The sequence below is a fragment of the Phalaenopsis equestris genome, unplaced genomic scaffold, assembly GCF_001263595.1.
Source record: "Phalaenopsis equestris unplaced genomic scaffold, ASM126359v1 Scaffold000204, whole genome shotgun sequence".
In the NCBI taxonomy this organism is placed as follows: Eukaryota; Viridiplantae; Streptophyta; class Magnoliopsida; order Asparagales; family Orchidaceae; genus Phalaenopsis; species Phalaenopsis equestris.
The window spans coordinates 536149-557690 of record NW_018164646.1 but is presented as its reverse complement, the minus strand read 5'-3'; the positions used below and the strand labels follow the sequence as shown (position 1 = coordinate 557690).

At 35.4% G+C, this 21542-nt stretch overlaps 1 protein-coding gene across 5 annotated transcripts in view; it reads right to left on the bottom strand.

The window, feature by feature from the left end:
* Nucleotides 1-11291, bottom strand: part of LOC110023004 (1-acyl-sn-glycerol-3-phosphate acyltransferase 1, chloroplastic-like) — a 19666-nt gene extending 8375 nt beyond the window's left edge. For 4 of the 5 annotated variants that reach the window (XM_020722196.1, XM_020722200.1, XM_020722199.1 and 1 more), the window contains exons 1-5: nt 11086-11291; nt 10844-10999; nt 10359-10765; nt 10003-10104; nt 9227-9529 (exon numbers count right to left, since the gene is read on the bottom strand). In XM_020722196.1, the coding sequence (XP_020577855.1) occupies nt 9293-9529; nt 10003-10104; nt 10359-10765; nt 10844-10999; nt 11086-11194 (1011 nt within the window). In that variant the 5' untranslated portion in view covers nt 11195-11291 and the 3' untranslated portion in view covers nt 9227-9292. Of the gene's footprint in view, nt 1-8281; nt 8811-9226; nt 9530-10002; nt 10105-10358; nt 10766-10843; nt 11000-11085 lie in introns of those variants that run through there. The other variant, XM_020722197.1, reaches the window with a different exon arrangement.
* Nucleotides 11292-21542: the final 10251 nt, after the last annotated feature.

Sequence of the window (21542 nt, the reverse complement as noted above, 5' to 3'; positions counted from 1 at the left end):
TTCTATATCTTACAATTAATTAAATCATCAATCCCCATTTTTATGACTTAACCATTTGAAAATAAGTAAAACAAAATAAAGATGAGGTAGACCCACTTCCAAAACTAGTAAAGTAAAGGGGAAAACAATGAGTGGATCGACCTAAAAGCGTTGAAGTAATAAGCAAATGAAACTTAAAACAGTAAATAAGATTCTCCAAATCCTGCCCCAAAACAATAAATAGAGTTATCAAACTCAACTCCAAAAACTGTAGGCAAAACTCTAAAAAAACAGCTTCAAAACAGTGCCAAAAATGGTTAAAGTCTAATCATTTTTTAAATGAGGGGAAAACTTCACCAAGATGCTGTAGTCAACTTTTAATAGGACACATTTTTTAAAGACAGGGAGCTCACCTTATATGGAATCAACACTTACTGGGTCGGTCTTACTAAATTGAATTGTTGTGGACAACAAAGCAGTGTAGGCACATCCTACCTTTATTTCCACAAGATTATTATCATGTTGACATTAAAATTGAGGAATGACAATTGATGGTGTCAAGGAGTTACAGGAGGCCTCATTACTGATGCCAAAGAATATGAACATGAATAATTCCGCCGATTTAAGATTTGCTAAGGATACAGGAAACATCCATAAATCAACGGCCAACATGAACAAGGAATCATCAAGTGAAATTTCGAATGTGGGTAGGGCTTATCACCTTGAACCTGATGTTATTACTCATATTGAAATCTTGAACATCTTTTCATTGAATTTGCCGTTTAAAGGCTCCTCAAACTCCTTAGAAAGTACGCAACATGGACTGAACCCTTGAACAAGGAGTAGAGGAGATGCTACATTTGCTTGGGAGGCGGAACTATATATAGAGCCAGTTAGTTAGATGGCATGCCATGTATCGGGTGGTTGGGAATTGACTTTTTATCATTCTGGTCAATATGAGAAGAAAGTTCACACATAATGGAGACTATTAGAGTACAAACACTCTTATTGAATCCAAAGGGACCTCTTCTTAGGACTACAAATTTGGCCAAATGATTTGGGGCCCCTGCTCAATCCAATGTTGTATTTGTGTACTTTATGGGTGCGGGTGCCAACACTTTAAAAAAGTTGTGGTTTGTCATAAAGACAAGTTTTTATTGGAATACATATTTATTGATACAATGGAATAAAGGCAACCGCCAACAAGAAATAAATTAGATGACCAAAAAAAAAAAATGCCATGCCTGATTAAAGTGACGTAAAGCATCCATGAAAGCAACATCACTAATGGACATTCTGTGCAACTATTGTCTAGCATAATAACCGAGTAAGTAACAAGTAGCTACCGAATCACATTTTAATTTATCAATAGGTTAAAGACATTGTTTTAGAGAGCTGAACAAAAAGTAGATGTGAAAGAATAGCCTGAACAAAAATAAATAAATAAAATGCAGCGATAGCCAACAACCATAGGCAAAGTGAGCATCATAATTATGATCATAATCCTTAGCCTCGCCACTCTATTTGAGGTAGAATTCATAAATTCTCCTCTATGAAATCATACAAACTGAGTGTTGGACAATATGTTAACTCTATTTAATGCAAATATTTTCCATAAAAACTAGTCATGCTCACTTTGGACTTGGGTCGACCTATATTCCTTCCTATTCTTTGAACAAAATATTCCATCTGCCAACCTAGGTAGTACATTTTACTATCATTTTTTGTAAATGCACGATGCACTCAAAACTATATTCCAAAACTTATTAACAATAGGTGCAGCTCCAATCATTTTTCAAATGAAATCATTTCTTTTGCTCTCTTTTTATATGTTACCACAAATTAAGTATTGATATTTCCCCTTAAAGACTTTTTGTTGCTCAGCACTCGATCCACAAAGAAAAGATATGTATAGTTGATTTTATAAAAAAATAAAGCCATGGTGAGTAAATTATGCAGAAGAAAAGGAAAAAAATGTTAAAGCAAATAGGAAACACTCAAAAGGAAAAGGAAAAGGAAAAAAAAACTTTATTGAAGAGAACTTATACTAATCGACATGAATAATGGTAGAAGTATCTCATATGACTGTCCCCCTCATGACTAACACAAAAACTACTCTCTTCTACTTTCTAAGCTATGCTTTCTTCACCATTTCACAATTCGATATGTAGAGGCCATGTTTATAATTGCATTGGACCTGAATATAAAACAACTATGTTTGATGCCCAAAAATGTTTATATTCTTCTCTCAAAATCAATTTACTAGCTTGGACCTAAGAGATTTCTAAATCTGACAAGACTATTAGACCAAAAACATTAGTTGATCATTGCCAAACTCACAAAAATAGTGAAGAATTTGGGCTATCTTCCAACACGTATTTTACAGCTACAAAACACATTAGTGCCAGCAAAAAAATGAACCTGAGCAATGAAAGAAGACGCCAAATAAAATTAAATCAGCTACATTTATCTAAGGCTTAGAAGATATTCGAGGTTAAATCTGAAAAAATAAAATAAAATAAAATAAAAAACTTAAGCATTGATTGTAAGCATTGTACATCAAAGGAGTGCACTGCACATTTTAAAAGGCAGGAAAAGCATGTTTTAAGGTGTGCTCTGCACATTTCAAGCTGCGGGATTCCATTGTCATGCATCAATGTGCTCTATGTGAGCCACTGATTCTCAATGAAGCATCGCAACAATTGTTGGAAATGACATCAGCTTGTTTCAAATGCACATGCGCCCGACCAACCTAATGGCATGCAAGTATTGGCTTGACTTCCCTCGGTCCTTCTAAGAACAATTATTTCTAGGCTCATGAATAAGTAGTTTTCAACAGTAATTCCATTACTAATTACAATTTTATACTAGCAATAACGACTTGATAAGCTTGGAAAAGCATTGCCAAAAAAGGGGTCAGTCAAAAAAAAATGGATGCTGAGTTTTTTGCGTTAAACTCAACAATGAAGTTGTTTCTTTCGTATAGCCGCTGTTTTCTTTTCAACCTATTGTTGAGGAAACTACTTCAAAAAAATCACCTTCGAATTCACCGCGGAATAGGATCACATGATTCGAGAAAAAAACTGGAACAAAAAATTTAATAAAACATAATCAAAGCAACAAAAAAAACACACAAAAATTTTACGTGGAAAAACCCGAAAATGAGAAAAAACCACGGAGCCACACCACCACAAATTTCATTATATAATTCAGAAAATTTTATGAAGAATTCACACAAGTTTCTTTTCTACACTCACATGAAAATACTTACAGAACTTGCACCAACAATCTTCCTTCTCCAATTCGAAGCAAAAATCAAGCCGAATCACCGAAATCCACCTCTTTGATACTCATTATCTTCACCAGGATGCTCGTCAAAGAATTCAGAATAAAGAAATAGCAAGTTAAAAGAAACATGCTTAAAATTGGCTTAAAAAACCAATTTTTCATGTATCAACCGCATTGAGTGCTTAGGCGCCCAAACTTGGAGCTTAAGTACCAAGTGCTCTGTATCGGCACATATGTGCCAATAGATCTGCACTTATGCGTGGTCTCTCAGGAAAGCGCGCCCGCACCATGTAGGGTGCTTAGGCGCCAAATAGCCGGCGCATAGGCGTCGACCTTTCTGTTTTCGAGCGCTTAAAAACTCATGGTTGGCGCCTAAGCACCAGCCTTAAATGTTGCTTGAAATATTTTGGCTCCACATTACATAACAATCTCCCACTTGGAGACAAAACATCGAGCACCAGTCCTCTGTACCTGTATCTTCATCCGAACCGCCTTCGAAGACACGTATTGTGGTCATGTACCGTGGTGTGGCTCACCCTCGGTCTCAACCTTCATAAAACTCAACTGAAGCCAAACATAGCTTCAGTTTCTCAACAATCACCACCTTCATCGACATATCCGCAAGATTTTCAGCTGTATGTATTCTTTCCAGAAATAATTGTCCATCTTCTAGAAGAGATCGAATGAAATGATACCTAAGCTGGGATATGTTTCTTCCTAACATGAAAAACAATGTCCTTAGCATAATGAATCACATGCATACTGTTACTGTAGAGTTTTCCAATCCCCTGCTCCTTGTCCAATTCTAGCATGAAGTTTTATAGCCAAATCATCTTCTTACTAGCCTCAGTGATAGTAATATATTCGGCCTCCTTAGTTGAAAGTGAAATGATCTTCTACAACCTGAAAACCCAACTCACTGTTGTGTTCTCAAATGTAAAGATATACATTGTTGTACTTATACCATCCACATCTCCTGTCAGATCTGAATCTACAAATCTGTAGATTGGTTGCTGCATTTCTATAACAAAGTGACGTATTGACTGTTCCTCTTAAATAGTTGAGAATTCACTTTACCGCCACTCAATGATGCCTATCTTGATTGCCCATATACCTGTTGACTACTCTCACTGCAAATGCAAAATCTAGTTGGGTACAAATTATCGCTACATCAAACTTCTAACTGCTGAAGCATACATAGTTCTCTCCATTTGTGCTTGCTATGCTTCAAAGTTTGGTGATAGCTCCTTGATAGTTTGAAGTAACCACCTAAGGGAGTGCAAACTGGTTTCACCTCACTCATATTGAATATTTGTAGGATCCTCTCAACATACTCCGCTCGAGACATCTTTAGTGTTCCTGCGCCCTTGTCCCTGCTGATTCTCATCCCGAGGATCTTCCTGGTTGGATCTAAATTATTCATCTTGAACTCACTTGATGACTGTTTCTTCAAGTCCCTGATTTTCTCTCTATCTATCCCTGCAATCAGCATGTCATCCATATAAAAAAAAAAAGCAAAATAGAACAATTACTGAAGTGTTTGATGAAACAACTGTGGTCTGTCTGGCACTTCAAGTGCCCATTGTCTAACATGAACCTGTCAAATCTCTTGTACCATTGTCTCGAGGTCTGCTTCAAGATATATAAGCTCTTCTTCAATCTACAAACCACATTTCTCACCTGAAACGTTATAACATTGTGGTTGCACCATGTATAGCTCCTCCACTAGATCTACATGTTAGAAAGTTGCTCTTACATAAATCTGCTCAAGATGTACATCTTCCTCTACTATCAGACTCAGCACAACCCTGACAGTCGTCATCTTCACCACTGAGGAGAAAATCTCTGTGTAATCCACTCCTTCCTTTTGCTAGAAACCCTTTACAACAAGCATTATCTTGTAGCGCTTGCTCCATCTGGCTCCTCTTTCAGCCTGTAGATACACTTGTTGTGCACTGCTCTTTTGCCATTTAGTAGAATTGTCAAATCCCAAGTTTAATTTGACTCCACATATTGCATTCCTTCATTCATGGAGAGCTCTCACTCCTTTGAATCTTCAACTTGAGTGGCCTCCTCAAAACGCTTTAATTCAACACTATTAGTTAGTAATAAATAGTGTAAAGAAAGAGAATACATTTGTATGGGTTGTTTCACTCTGCTGGATCTCCAGAATTCTGTGGTAGGCGACTAGGGGTGTAAATGAGTCAAGCTGACTCACAAGCCGGCTTGAACTTAGCTCGTTTAAGTTTGAACCGACTCGCAAGGCAACTAGTAACAATCTTCTGCAACCTAGAAACCAGACTCAACATTGTGCTCTCCAATATAAAGATATATCCCGTTTTATTTCTCCTACTGCCACATATCCTATCAAATCAGAATCTACAAAACCCTATAGACCGATCCATGCACTTCTATAGCAAAGTACACTGTTGACTGTTCCTCTCAGATACCTGAGAATTCACCGTTGACTGATTCTCATCTCAAGAATCTTTTTAGTTTAACCTAAATCATTCATCTCAAACTCACTTGATAATCGCTCATTCAAGTCACTCATTTTCTTCATATCTTCCCCTGCAATCAACATGTCATCCATATACAAAAGAAGCAAAATATAGCAGTTACCGAAGTGTTTGATGAAGCAACAGTGGTTTGTATGGCACTTCATGTACCCATTGTCTGACATGAACCTGTCAAAGCTCTTGTACCATTATCTCGGGGCTTGCTTCAAGTCATAAAAGCTCTTTTTCAATCTGTAGATCAAACCGGAATATCTTGGTTTCTAGTCCTGTCCTTGTACATCTTCATTTCGTTGAATGTGACATCCCTATTTTTGATGAATTTTTTATTCTGATAATCTCAGAATTTGTATCCAAACTCAATTGAGTCATATTCAATGAAGGTGCACTTGCCATACTTTGAGTCAAGCTTTCTCTTGAACCCTGCATCGACATGAGCAAATACATAACACCCAAATACTATTAAATGAGATAGACATACATTTTTGTCACTCCAATCTTCTTAAGGTAAGTCTTCCTCCAAAGGTACTGATGAATTACAATTTATCAGATAAACAGATGTGTTTATTGTTTCTGCCAAAAATTATTTTAGCAAGCATGCATGAAGTCTCCTTCGTGCTTGCTCTGTGCATGAGCTCAGCCACACCATTCTGCTGCGATGTTCTTGGTACAGAGAACGCATGTCTGACCCCTATTTAGCAAAGAAATTCTTGAACTTCTAATCATGACACTCACCCCAATTATCTGATCTGAGACACTTCAGCTTCGAGTCTGTCTCATTCTCTACAATAACCTTTCATTTTTTAAAGACTTCAAATACATCAGTTTTTTTGTTTTAAGAAATAAACTCATATTTTTTTCATGTGATCATTAATGAACGTGACAAAATAGCGAGAACCTCTAAATGACTGAACTGGAGTAGAACCCCATAAATCTGCACTAACTTCAGTTTCTTTGATTTCACCACTGACCCGCACTTAGAGAAAGAAATATTCTTCTGCTTGCAACAAATACAGTCTTCACAGAAATTTAGAACAACTGATTTCATATCTGAAGCTTATTTTTCGAAAGTAGGTTGCTCATACGGTCAAGCTTACGGTGTCACAGACATGAATCCACCCTAGTTCCAACCACATCAATGAGTCGTTTCATCAACCAGATAAAGGATGTCTTCAATATTTTCCCCAAGCCATCACCAATACCCTCTGGTCACCTTCCACAAATCACCTATGAAAGTATTCATGAGTCCTGACTTTATCAGCTCGCTCACAGAGATGAGATTTCTCTTCAAACTTGGAACACGTCTAACTTCTGTAAACATCCAGACTATACTATTCAACAACTTAATATTAACATCGCCTTTCAACTATACTGCAAGCATTGTTATCTCCCAGATAAACCTTCCATAAATGACTCTGAGTGTAGTGTTGAAATACTTCTTTATTAGGGCAAGCAAGAAAAAGGCACCTAAATCCATTATCCAGGATTCAATGTTGACTATGGATAATATCAACGAGTCATTTTGAATTTCACTTGTGGAGATTTTAGTAAAGAAACTACTTTCCCATTCTCTATCACCAGCTTTCCTTGGAGCTTTGCAGACCTTCTTAAAATGCTCTTTCCTATCACAGGTCCAACATTCTCCTCCGCTTGACGTGGGTTTTCTGTTATTGGACTTGGATCTGTCTCTGCTTGTATTCTTACCCAGATTTCTTCCTCTGTTATCAGCATTCAACGCAGAACCTGAAAATTCAACATTCGCTGCTTTTCTGCGAACTTCTTCATTCAACATTAGACCCACGATATCATTGAAATTCAACTTTGAAGTCTTTGATGAATTACTCAGCTTTCCGGTAATGAAGATAGTATCACCAGTGCTCTGACCTGATTATCAAATTTGATCCCCACATAACACAATTAGATCATCACAGTGTTGAAGTTATGGAGATACTCTGTCACTGAACTGTCTTCCACCAACTTCATGTTGAATAATTTCTCCATAAGAAAACCTTATTGGAAGCATAAAGTTTTTCGTATATCTTGGTCAATGCCGTCATGAGATCCACCGTAGTTTTCTCATTCAGAATTTTAAACGCAAACAAATGAGGAAAGTGTCAACCTAATCAAACCAAGTGTCATTCGATCCAACACTTTTTATTCCTCATAGGCATAGACTCAGGCTTCCTTGTGATTCCTTGTAGTGGCAAGTATAACTTTTTATGATACAACGAATCCTTTACCTGTACCTTCCAGAAAGCAAAGTTCGTCCCATTGAACTTCTCCACTTGAACATTGATTCTTCAGTCATTGCTCCCACTCGAATCAAACCCCGCTCTGATATCAGTTTGTTAGGGAAAATTACTGCGAAAGAGTCCTTTTAATTTTGTCGCTGAATAGGATCATAAGGTTCGAGAAAATCGAAATAAAAATTAAACACAGAAGCACAATCAAAGCAACGAGAAAAATACACAAGGGTTTGATGAGAAAAATTCCAAAAACTAGAAAAACCCACTGAGTCACACCACCAAAAATTTTGCTATGAAATTCAGAAAATTTTACAAATGTCTCATACAAGTTTCTTCTCAACACTCACATGAAGAAACTTTACATGACTCACATCAACAATCTTTTCTCTCCAATTCGATGCAAAAAATCACGTCGAATCACCTAAATCCACCTCTTTGACACTCCTCACCTTCACCAGAATACTCGTCGAAGAATTCAAAAAGAATAAAACATCAAGCTCACCGATTCACGCTCCAAATATGACTTAAAAACTAATTTTTCGTGTAGTAATCGCACCGGTCGCCAAGCGCTCTGTATCGGTACCCTATAATGGGCGCCAAAACATCAATAGACAGACGCCTATGTGGCGGTCTCTCAGGAATAACAGCACTCTATAGTGGACGCATATGTAGCCAAAGCCTCCTCTGTTCGAGCAACACCAATGTGGGCTGTTAAGCCCCCACAACCTGACATACATGCATTGGGTACCTTGTGCTTAAGCTCCACAGCCAACATCCTCACCTTCACCAAGATGTTCGTCAAAGAATTCAAAAGAAAGAAACAAGTTACAGGAAACCTGCTCAAAATTGGCTTAAAAAACTAATTTTTTATGTATTAATCACACTGGGCGCTTAGGCGCCCAAACTTGGCTCCTAAGCGCCAAGTGTTCTGTATCGAGGTGCCAATAAACCGGTGTCTATGCGCCAGTCTCTCAAGAAAACAAGCGCACCCGCACAATGTAGGGCGGTTAGGCGCCAAATGATAGGCGCATAGGTGCGGACCTTTTTGTTTCAGAGCGCTTGACCGCCCATGGATGGCGCCTAATTGCCAACCTTAAATGTTGCTTAAAATGCTTCGGCTCCACACTACAAAACACCTATGTGGTGCTTTAGCTAAGAAAAGACTATAAATAACAGCAAATTAGGCAAAACGAATACCTTGAAATGACAGTCCTTTGCCCAACTGTTCCAGCTGACAAAGCCCACATGTCGTAAATGATACCACTAATCAGAGTTATGTATTCCATAACCATGACTAATGAGCGTATCTGCTATCACTCTCCTAGATTCATCGCGTAGTACTTCAGCATTTTTTCCTTCTAAGGGTTTGTGTATAACAACTTTAACTGATCCTGAATTCAAAATGCCTTCCATTCCTGCAGGCATTAGTTTTCTGGTGCCCAGAAGGGTAATTGGAACTACAGGTGCTTCTGTTTTGGCGGCGACAGTAAAGGCTCCTTTCTGCAATATTACAAAAAAAAAGGGATCATTACATGACAAATTCATAAACTATTTGTAAAATATAGTCATCTAAAAAAATGGGAGGATTTGCATACATAGAACCCAATTCTTATGTATTTACATATGTAAAACATAAACTTAATTTTTACATATATATATCTCACCATATCTATGCATGGAAAGGTGTATTGAACTTTTAAACTGTTAAAATAGTGTATGTTTATGTGTTATTTGCATCTGTAAAACCTAAACTTAATTTTTACATACATATATGTCACCATATCTATGCATGGAAAGGTGTATTTAACTTTTAAACTGTTAAAATAGTGTATGTTTATGTGCTATAAAAGAATTGGGTGGTATGAAGCAAAAAGTAATGTTCAGGTTTTAGATACGTAAATGTATAAGAATTGAGTGGTATGCATGTAAATGTCTCCTCAAAGTATTTATCTCCATCTACTCAACTTTCCCACCTTAAATGCGCCTAGTTTGCCATCCTTACTCCGAGTACCCTCAGGAAAGAAAAACACAGATGCTCCTTTCCTCACACAATCCATGCAGCGTTTAAGACATTCCTGCAGTAATATCAGTCAATGTATGAGAATTTATCCAAGAAAAAAGCGTAGAAGTCAAAGCCTTTGAGAATAAAAATTCATCATCGGAGTAACTAAATTCATCACACGCCCACAGAACACATGATGGGCATCGCCTGATTAAAATATATATCTTAAGGATTTCGCTTTTTTCAAGATTATGAGTGCAATCAACCCCCAAATCTGTTTCAAGCTTTGTGATTTAACGCAAAAGGAGAGACAGAAAGAAACCATACCAGCTGACTCCTACTGTCCATGCGCCGAAGAGGAATGAGGCCCATAAGGAACATTGCCCACCCTATGATCGGGAAAAGAAAAATACTTGTCTTGCTTATGAACTTAAAGCACCGTCCCAGAGTCAGAAGAGTGTATGTGTCCAAGAAGCTCTGGTGATTGGAAACATAAACAGCAGGAGCATCACAAGCGGGTAAATTATCTAAACCCTCAAACTCAAACCTATAGAAAGCAGATATAGTCAAAGTTGCCCAAATTTTCGCAATCGTGTGATGAACTCTTCTCTTGTACCGATCCAAGATCATTACAAAAGGGTGCACCAGCATCATTAACACGAAGAGGGGAATCGCAGTCATCGCAGTAACGGCGTAAAAGCAAATTCCACGGAACTTCGAACCCAAATGAACGCCTGAAAACAGGAGACAGAGCGGAGGAAATGAAAATTGTAATAAATTTCCCAAAAGTAATTAATGATTCGAGGGATTACCTGCAAGAGAAATCCTATCATCGCTAGAAGAGCTGGCTGTTGCGATTTGTGACATGGCGATTACATTTCTTTGAATCTTCCGACGGCATTTCAAGGGAAATAAGCGAATCAGGCCGGTGTGTTCAAGCTTATCGGTGAATTGGTATCTCGAAAACCCTAGAATGGCGGCAATAAAAGACCACGGTCCCCCCACAATAATAAGTAAAAGAAAATGAAAAGATCGTTTAAACCAAAGGAGTTACCATCGTAGGAGCTGCAATTTCTTTGCGGAGTTGAGGGGATGGAATGATTCCCTTTGACGTGCATGACAGGAAGCGCGGTGTCGATTTTAAACACAGATAGCGTATCCATTCTTCTCGTAAGACTGAAAACTGGAGAACGAAGCTTGACGATGACTACAGAGCAGGCGGGCACTCCGGCTTTAGATGATGACTACAGATCAGCTGTATTTTAGACAGCATGACAAAAAATTTACAACTTCGGGACGTTTATAAGTGCTCTATTTGTGCTCAGTTTCGTGCGGCCCCAGCTTCTCAGTTTTAGCTGCGCTCCCTAGTAAGCTGATTATCTGTTTGGTACAGCTGTGCGAAAATAGTTGTGAGACAGCTGTTTCTGAAATAATTATCATGCTACCTCTGTATAGTAAAATAATTTAAAACAAAACTGTGGCATTGACATTTTTGATACTTCTGAAGCATAATTTCACTTTTAAACAGTTCAAATAAGGATAAAAAATTGAAAAAAGTTTAAAACAGAAATGTGGCAATGACATTTTTGATATTTTTGAAGCAGAATTTCACTTCTAAACAGTTCAAAGAAGGAAAAAAGAACGTAAGTAAAAAAAAAAGTAGAAATAATAAAATAGAATTAACAAATAATCACAAAAAAACTATAGATAGAAGTTTCGAACAACTGATGTAATCTCTTTCAAATGCTACCAATGAACCACTGATTGAAGAAACTTCACAAATCGCCCACAACAAAATTAAAAATAGGTACAGTCCATCATTCTTTCACCAACAACAGCTTATCTCACTCAAGCCACACGTTGATAGATCAAGTTCCATATTTAAAAATACTATAGAAAACATTCAAATTTAAGAATAAGTGTCCCGGTCAGATCGTAAGCATAAGAGTCCCCACATTTGGAATATGGAGACTTTACTAATTTTGTTCAATCAAGATCCGACCACCACTATGAAATTAAAACCTTCTTGAAATTAATAAAGAGAAAAGCATTCTAACATTAGTAAAGCCACCACTACGAAGCTTCCACATAAAAATTCAGAACATACCAGTGTGATTGCAATTACTTAAAGCCTTCTTGAAACTGATTTACTGCTTCATAGAAGGTTTTAGCTAGCCTTAGATTGGAAAATGATTTTTTTTAGAGATCATGTGTGCTTTATGTTAAAAATGAGCAAAATAAAAGAGGAAGATAAACAAATGAATGCAAGCAAATAAACAAATGAATGCAAGCAAAAAATGAATGCAAGCAAAAATCATTTTTGGTCGTAATGATCCACATTTGATCATGACGAGAGGGGCTCGAAAACAAGTAAAGAAGGAGGAGAGACCTGGTCGAGAGGAGCTCGAAGGCTCTTTTCACGGATCATGGCGAGAAGAACTCGAAAACAAGTGCAGAGATTGGCTTTAGGATTATCTGGTCGAAGGAGTGCCCTTCACGCAGCACCGTCCTGGTCGAAGGCGAGAGGCGGGAAGGCGCGAGAACAAGATGGAATGCTAGGGCAAGTGTGACATTTTGGAATATTTAGCGAGCGAAAGCTGGGACTGCGGGGCCGATCCTGCGACCCGCTTTTGCATCCTTCCGCCGCAAAGCCGAATTCCAAAAAGTGGATTTTCGCGGCTTTTTGCAGCTTGGGGCCGCGCCGCTTAAAAAAGAAGGCCCCAAACGGAGCCTAAGAATTATTGGGGTTGGTCGAACCTTCAGAGGTTTGGGAGTTCCACCCAAGGGGAGGGGGGAGGGGGGAGTGGGGGTCTATTCCTAATTATCCTATATATATTTTATTTATATTTGTTTGTGTCTAAGTTTAGTGTTTGTTGTGTTCATTCTGAGATAATTGTCGGCATTTCCCTTTTCTCTTATAGGGATGTATCCAAGTGTTTTGAGTGGTGCTCTGACTGCTCATTCCTGAGGTAGTGTTATCCTTCCTATACCCTTCCATATCTGTTCTTGGATCATTTCTCTTCACCTTCTCCCTTGTAACCTTGCTACCACACCCCGAACAACCACCTGTTGTTGTCTAGCACTTCCATCCTCACCGCCATCAACTAGAAACATTATACATGTTGTTTCCTCCAACCTAGGGCAACCTACCTAAAACAACAACCCTATCATGTTTCCTCTTTTCCTGCCAACCACCGCCAACCCAGAAATAGCTGTTATGGTTTTTTTTTCCTAACTTTAAGTCCCTAATATATCTAATTTTTGTTTTATAGTTTTTTTTTTCCAAATAATTTTTTTTCTTAGATCATCAAAGTGATTCAAAGAATATGGGAAATCATAAAGGGATTAAAAAAATAAGAAAACTAACAAACAAACGAAAAAAAAATGGAAAACCTCTATAAGATAGCTTTACTCTGCTTTTGAAATAAAATCACAATTTATCCAGGTGTGTTTAAATTTCTATGTCTATTGTCATTCTTATTACTTTTGTATATGTTGAGAATAGTTTTACCCATAATAAAAGATCTCTCGCATTTGAACTTTTCTATGACTGTAACTATTTTTGAGCCATGACACATTAATGGTAACTTCAATTTTATTAGAAAAATTGATAAGAAAGTTGTTGCACTTTTCCTCATTCCTAAGAAATTTGTGGACTAAAGTACTAATGTTTTGGATGCTAGTCTTTCTAAAATCCCTAACACTAGTTTCTTCTTCAGTTGGTTTAATCAACTAAAAGATAACTCAGCCAGATGTTTTCTTGATCGAGCTTTTGGTAACAATCAGTGACTTTATGTTTTTCCCCTTTCATGTTATAAAGTCATGCAGGCCTTTACATTTTATAGCACTTTAATACTTATCTCCCTAAGCACTAACTTTACTCCTAAATGTCAATTCATATATATGAATTAATGGCAGTGTTGTGTTGATTTTTGCAATATCATTACTACTACATGAAACATCTATTTTGAGCAAGAACCCATCCTTACCCTTGGGAATAAATTTAAAACTATTAAACAAGGTCTTCTCAATACTAAATGGGCATCTTATAATTTCATTAATAACTCTATCAGAGATTTAAAGGCTTCTCAAAGAGTTATTCTTCAAGCTTTAGACTCAAGCTCTTTCTAGTGATCTGCTTTATCAAAGTATTCATGTTCAAAAATTTCTTATTGAAGCTAATTTTTTGTAAAAGCTCTTAGATTAAACAAAGACTAAATTCTATTAGCTCACTAAAGGAGAGTATGAGTATAATGTTAAATTTTTATACCAATAGATTAAAAATAAAGACAATAAGATTAGGAATTAAATCAAAGAGTTTCCAATGTTTGTATTATACTTAGAAATACATTGCTTAGGAAGCCATATAATACTTCTTTACTTTGCTTTATTGTCCCTGTTCCACTTCCAATATGGCCCTCCACATACCTATGGGTTAGGCTTTGCTACATCAAGATTGCAATGTGTTACTTTCTAAATTTGAAATGAGGATATAAAAAATGCTCTTTTTTCACATAGGAGCTAACAAATCCCCCGACCTAGATGGCTTCAATTATAAATTCCTTAAACATACATGCAAAATTAATGTTGCTGGCTGCATCAAAGTTATCAAATACTTTTTAATATCCTCTAAGATTCTTGAGAGAGCAAGCATTTTTCTCTAACCATTATTCTTAAGAGTTTAAATTCCCAAGAGCTTAATGATTATAGACCTATTTCACTATGCAACACTAGTTATAAGGGCATTGTAAAGCTCATACATATAGGATTAAAGGCATTTTACCTACTATTATTATTTCAACTCAAGATACCTTCATATCTAAAAGAGATATAGTTAATAACATTTTTTTGGCCAATAAATCTCTTTAAGTATTCAACTCCTCTAATCACCCTAAAGATTTTGATCCAAAATCAATCTTAGGAAAGCTTTTGATTAAGTCAATGAGAGCTTCATTTATGATAGAATGGGCAACATAAGTTTTTTTCCTTCAAAATACTTTGATTGTATTAAAGCTTGTACTATAAACATGCATTTCTCTATCATTGCTGATAGTGAATTGAAGGGCAATTTCACCTTTACTTCAGTTCTTATATAAGGCTTTCCTGTGCATCCTTATGTCTTCACTATTTCCATGGACGCCTCCTCTACACTTCAAGATCAATCTAAGTAGTTCTATAATATGAGTAATATCCATGGTAGCATGAGCCACCTCATTTATGCTAATGAACTTCTTATTTTTAGAGAAGCTAATCAAAATGAGACTAATTGCTTGGCTCAAAGCCTCCAAGCTTTCTATGAGAGCTCCAAGCTTTCTATCAAAATGAGACTAATTGCTCGATGTTCTCGACCAGCTTGTGTTCGGCTCGTTTTGGCTCGAAGTACTACTAATCAATTATATATATATATATACATCTTTGATGAGTAGTATTTATAAAAAAATTAATTGACTGCAAGACCATAAAGATTTATAATCAATTAAAAGTATTAATAAAAAAAAGAGCATAAAAATTATTAATTTAGATTCAAATGATATTTTAAATTTTGCCCAAATCCTTAACATCTTAAGACTACGTGATAAAGGTTGTCAAAACGATTTTTTGTTCGTAAACGGCTCGTGTTCGGCTTGCGAAGCAAACGAGCCGAACACGAACACATTTTTTGAGCTCGAAATATAAATTAGCCAAATACGAGCTAACATCGCTCGTGTTCGCTCTTGTTTGGCTCGTTTACACCCCTAGCTGCTCCATCTATGATTTATGATGAGGCTAAACTGCTTTTAACTATTTGGTTTAAATATTTCATGCGTATTGTTAAAAACAGATTAATGACAAAATGTTGCACTTTGATTCATTTTAATTATATGGTATGAATATTTTATTTTCACTTTATGGAATGCTTTATTTGAAAAAAAGGCTTTTATAGGAGATTAGATGGAATTATGTTTTGGAATTTAGAATAATAATGATGGAGCTTGAGTCTTCTATAAGAGATTAGATGGTGATGATGCATTTGATTTAAGGAGAGGCTTTTTAATGGAAATGCTAACCTTGAGGGACGTATATTGTTACCTTAATTTTGAGGGTGGATGGATTATCAATTTTGGACTCATGCTTATAGGATACTATTCTCCAATCTTATAGGGAAGGTGATCAATTTGTATCACTAGACATAGCCCCATATTTGATGTTCCATATCAAACATGACCTAATGCTTACTAAGGATTGATGGTCGACGTCTACCAACCATTGATGCGAAATGCAACCTAAATGGTCATTGGCTTTCCCTTCCTTATAGAGTTTTTAAGTAAATCAATGATTGTTGCCTAAAATTTGACATTCCTAAAAAATTCATCATTTGACGTGTACCAATTTTCACAATAAATAATTAAAGAATCGAGCTATTTTAGAGTGGATTTGCTAGCTGCTAATACTCCCACTTAAGATGTGTGGGTTATATATGTTTTGAATAGTCATCTAAAAAGTTTGAATTATGGTGATTTGATGAAAGCGACTTTGTTAGAAGATTGATGAGCTGATATTCTGATCATACTAGAATTAATATAATATGATCATCAATGAATTTGTCTCGTATGAACTAGAAATTAATCTATACGTACTTAATACACTCACGAAAATCGATAGATATATGGTCTATCAATTATTGATTTATTGTCGCAAAAGGTATTTTTTAGTTCCTTTAATTTTATATTGAAACTTTTCAACAATTTTTAAAGCTATGTTAGTTTGCTTATTATTGAAGCTAATCATCTATGTTCTGCTTTGACAGAGGACGTTGAGGAAGTTTGTTTCTTCAACCTTCATAAAATCATTGTTACCAAACAAAATAGAAAAACTACTGACGAATCTTCTTGTATTCGAACAATATCCCTACTCTGTGTCAACAAATGCTTTTAAGTTGTTGAGACGATTTAGCACAAAAGAATAAACATTTTTCCTATGTGGATTTAAGTTATCGTAAGAGATGCTATGTGGCAATTAAATGTTGTATTATTATCTTAATTTTTTTATGATAAATGTGATATCAGATTGTGAAAATGTTAAATATAATAATCTCTTATTTATAATCATTTAAAAGTATTAATTGAGAAAAATATAATAAAAAATATTAATATAGATTCAAATGATGTTTTAAATCTTGCCCCAAACCTCCACATCTTATAGCTACGTGATTAGGGTTGTCAAAACGACTCTTTGTTCGTGAACGGCTCGCGTTCAGCTCACTAAACAAACAAACAACACACTTTTTGAGCTTGAAATATAAACGAGCCAAACACGAGATGAGCCTGAGCTCGCTCGTGTTCGTCTCATTTACACCCCTACCTAGAACCCCTATTAAAGACCCTCTACAGAATTGCAACTTCAAAAAATTACTTCACTCATAAAGGCACATATTTCTTTTTACATGAAGGTCATGCAGCACCTTCATGGCACCAATTAGTATGGTTTAAAGTTCATTCCCTCAAAATTTCCACTTTTGCTTGGAAAGTGTAAATTGGAGGCCTAAAAATCAAAAATGTTCTTGCTAAAGGCATTATGGCCTCTCCACATTGTTTGCTTTGCAAGAATGGCGTTGAATCTCACTCATTTATTTTTTATTGCCATTTTAGTTTTATTATTCTTAAAGATAGTATCTATTTTAGTTATATTTTTTCATCTTCGATGCACCTTTAATCATATTATGTGTCAAATTGAGACCACCAAAGGTAAAATCTCTAGAATTTCTTTTTCTAGTTGTGCATATTACATCTCTTTTTATTTAGAGAGAAATGCCAAAATTTTTTTGGGATATAATCAAACCAAAAGAAGTGATTTTGCACAAAATCAAATATATTATGAGAGAAAAGGGTAGAAGATGAAGATTTAAAAGTGTCATTCGTAGCGATATCAAAGATCTCTACTTTCTATATGGCTTGCCTTTTTGTTTACATATTACTATGCATAGGTAGCACTTCAATTTTTTTCATATGATTGATATCTCCTAGTCTAACTTTCTCTCTGTTATGCACTATATAATGTTCGTTTTCTGACATGATTGGTTGGTGGGTGGAGATATTTTTTTATGTGTTTTACATATATCTGTTTAAGAAGTTTAATCCATAAGTTATTAACTGTTGGAACAAGAACGTTTCTATTATTTTCTCTTGTTTGGCATTTTCTACACAGTTTACTTTTGGGTGGATTGTTTCTTGGTGATTTCTTTGATTGGGACTATTCTAGCTGGTCCAAGATTACTCACTTGTTAAAATGTTTTGCATAATTTCTTATTTCTAGTGCTACATGCCATCGTGGTTGAAGGACTATTCTACCAGTGGATTTCCTTTTTGTGGCTCATGAATGAGGATTAGATGCTATCTACTTGATCTTGATCTCTATACAAGTGGATTTCCTTTTTGTGGCTCATGAATGAGGATTTTGTTGAAAGGGATCCAGCTTGGAGATTCAGCTGGATGCTTGTGGTCGGAATCGTTCAATTTTTTTGGATCCTTCTTCAATCTTTGAGAAGTGCAATGATGAATCCAACTATTTCATCAATGGGCTCAACCGATTAGCCGATGCCTCCAATATCTGAAGATTTTGTGATTAATCCCTCAAATCTTTTAAACGTGTTTTACTCTAAAAGCTTTTGATAAACTCAATATAATCTCATATTGTTCACATTAAAAAACCGCTCCTAGGTCTTATCGTTCAACAACTCTTATTTAGAGCCATATTTATTATTTTCTTTTAGTCGACATAGCTTTGTCTAACTTTTCTTATAATTATTTATTTTGATCATTAAATATGTTGGATGTGACCTCATTATTCAAAAAAATAAAATAAAAAAGAAAAGAATAAATAAACACGTCCAAACCATCACTATGATTTTAAAATACCCTCCCACCTTAAACGTGTGCCAGCAAGCCACTTAAAGCTTATCCCAAAAGCTATAACTGTGTTTTTTGAATTAAAAGCCTAATCCAGAATATCTGCCATGCTCTTTGTAATGGGCCGGCCCAGGAAAAGGAAAAATTAACGGATGCATGCGCGGCGCCATCTTCATCATTGATCAAATCAAAATTGTATTTCGGTTGGTCTATTTTTTTTTTAAGAAAAAAAAAATTGAGGAAAGTTCTGATCAACGGTGGAGATCAGACTGTGTATGCATCTCTACAAAAAAAGGTCATTTACATACACACCGCAAAATTTTATGTATTTACATATATAGGGCCTAAACCATAATTAATACATTTATACTATCCAAATCTTTTATATCCCCTAAAAAATATCATTATTTTAATTTTAAAAAGTGAAATACACATGCATGTAAATATTAAAGTTTAGGTGCTACACGTGTAAATACAAAAGATTTGAGTGGTATGTATGTAAATCTTTCTTAAAACAAGATTTACATACATACCACTCAAATTTCATATATTTACACATCTAACATCTATATTTAACTTTTTACATACATGCCATTTTACCCATGCGTGTAATTGTGGTATTTTTTGTATGATATGAAAAATTGGGTGGTCTAAATATGAAAGGTAAAATTTAGGTGTTTGATATGTAAATACACAAGAATTGGGTTGTACATATGTAAATGTCCAATGACATAATAGTAAGCAAATAAATCAATAAAATATAATAAAATCGGAGTGCTACGTGCATATTTTCCATACAAATAAAATCAAATAAGGGTGTTGTGCAGAAACTGATAAATTTGAGGATATTGGAGAGTTCATCTTAACCTTCAGAAGAGAGGGCAGTCACATAAATAGCACTTACATATTTTTCATCAAAACGTTCATTTTTACATATTTTACATCAGAACTTTCATTTTTACACACGTAACCCAATTCTTTCATATCACATAACAAATAATTCTCTGAAAAAATATTACATCAGGAGTCTTGATGCATTTCAGGAGTCATGATGTAGAAATGCATCAAGACTCCAATGAAATTGTGCCACATCACAGGACAGTCTATTAAATAAAAAAAAAATTCTATATTTTAATTGTATGGTCCGACTCATCTAAACACGTGTCAGAATTTCATTTGAATCCTGATGCATTTATGTCTTAGGGCTCATGATGCATTTTTGCATTAAGGCTCCTGATGCAATTATTCTTTTCTCTATCTGTACATTTGAAAGCTTAGGAGTGGAATATGTAAATCCATAAAAATTGAGTGCCGCGGATGTAAATTTCCCAAAAAAAATAATGAAGAGAGGGCTTGAGAGGACAATATGTGTGATTTGAATCTGTGACCTCACGATAGAAAACTACATTCTCAACAACTATGACGCCCGTAAGTGCACACTTTAGTTACATACAACTCAATTATTATATGTTTATCAATTTATTATCTAAAGTTTAACTTTTATGTATATGTCCTTTTAGTTCATAATATATATATATATATATATATATATTCACCTTTAAAAAATTAAAATAGTAATATTTTTAATGTGATAAAAACAATTTTGTTGGACATTTGTTGGCAAAATATTATTGAAATATTGTTTAAATTTTGCTCAAAATCATATTCAAATTATATTCTGAACATTGAAATAAAAATTCATTTTTACTTCCTTGATAAAAGCTTTTGTAATTTTCAACTGATTTGATCCAATTTCAATTTGGTTTTGGTTTGATCACATCCTCATTGACTCAGTAAATCTCAACCTTTGAATTCCAAAGAACAAATATTTTTAAACTCTAAATCTATCAATTTGAAGTACTGAAACACCAATCTAGAAGGCGCTAATCTTGTAAGTCTGCAAAATATGAGCCAATACATTAATTGAGGGTATTCTCGTGAGCCAATAATTCTTGGGAGCATTTTTCTAGTGAGAATAGTCCAATTTAAGATAAATATTAAAAGATTTTTATCATCTGATTAAATCCAATTTAAGATAACATGTCTACCTATCATGGGTGTATTTTATTCTTCGAATGTTATATCCAACTATTTAGATAAAAATCTTTTAAAAGCTATGATGGACACCAAACAACTCTCAAATTTTTTATTTTATACGGAGGCCTAAATTACACTGGAAGATCACTTCTCTCACTTACACACCCCTCTTGCGCGTGCACACAGAAACACACACACAACAATAAATCTCAAGTGGCTCTCCATTTTTTAATAGAAATTAACACAAATTAACACTCACACACTAATACACATACTTTTCTCCCATAGATTCAATTGTTCTTCCCCCTTTTATACTCAAAATTATAGTTGACCAAGCTCATGTTAGGTCCTCGCACTACGGCGCTATAGGTATAGTGTCGCTACGTCAGGATAGTATTATGATGCATAAGGTCTTATATCATTTTAGCACATTAAAGGTTGGCATTGAGGCACTATAATCTAATGTTGTAGTGTTGGGTATTAAGCACTGTGGCGCCAAGCTCACATGAATTCTATTGCTTGGAAATTCTAGCATAGCCCCAAGGTGCTAGAAGTGGTGCTGTAGCACAACCTTAAATTTTAAAAAACC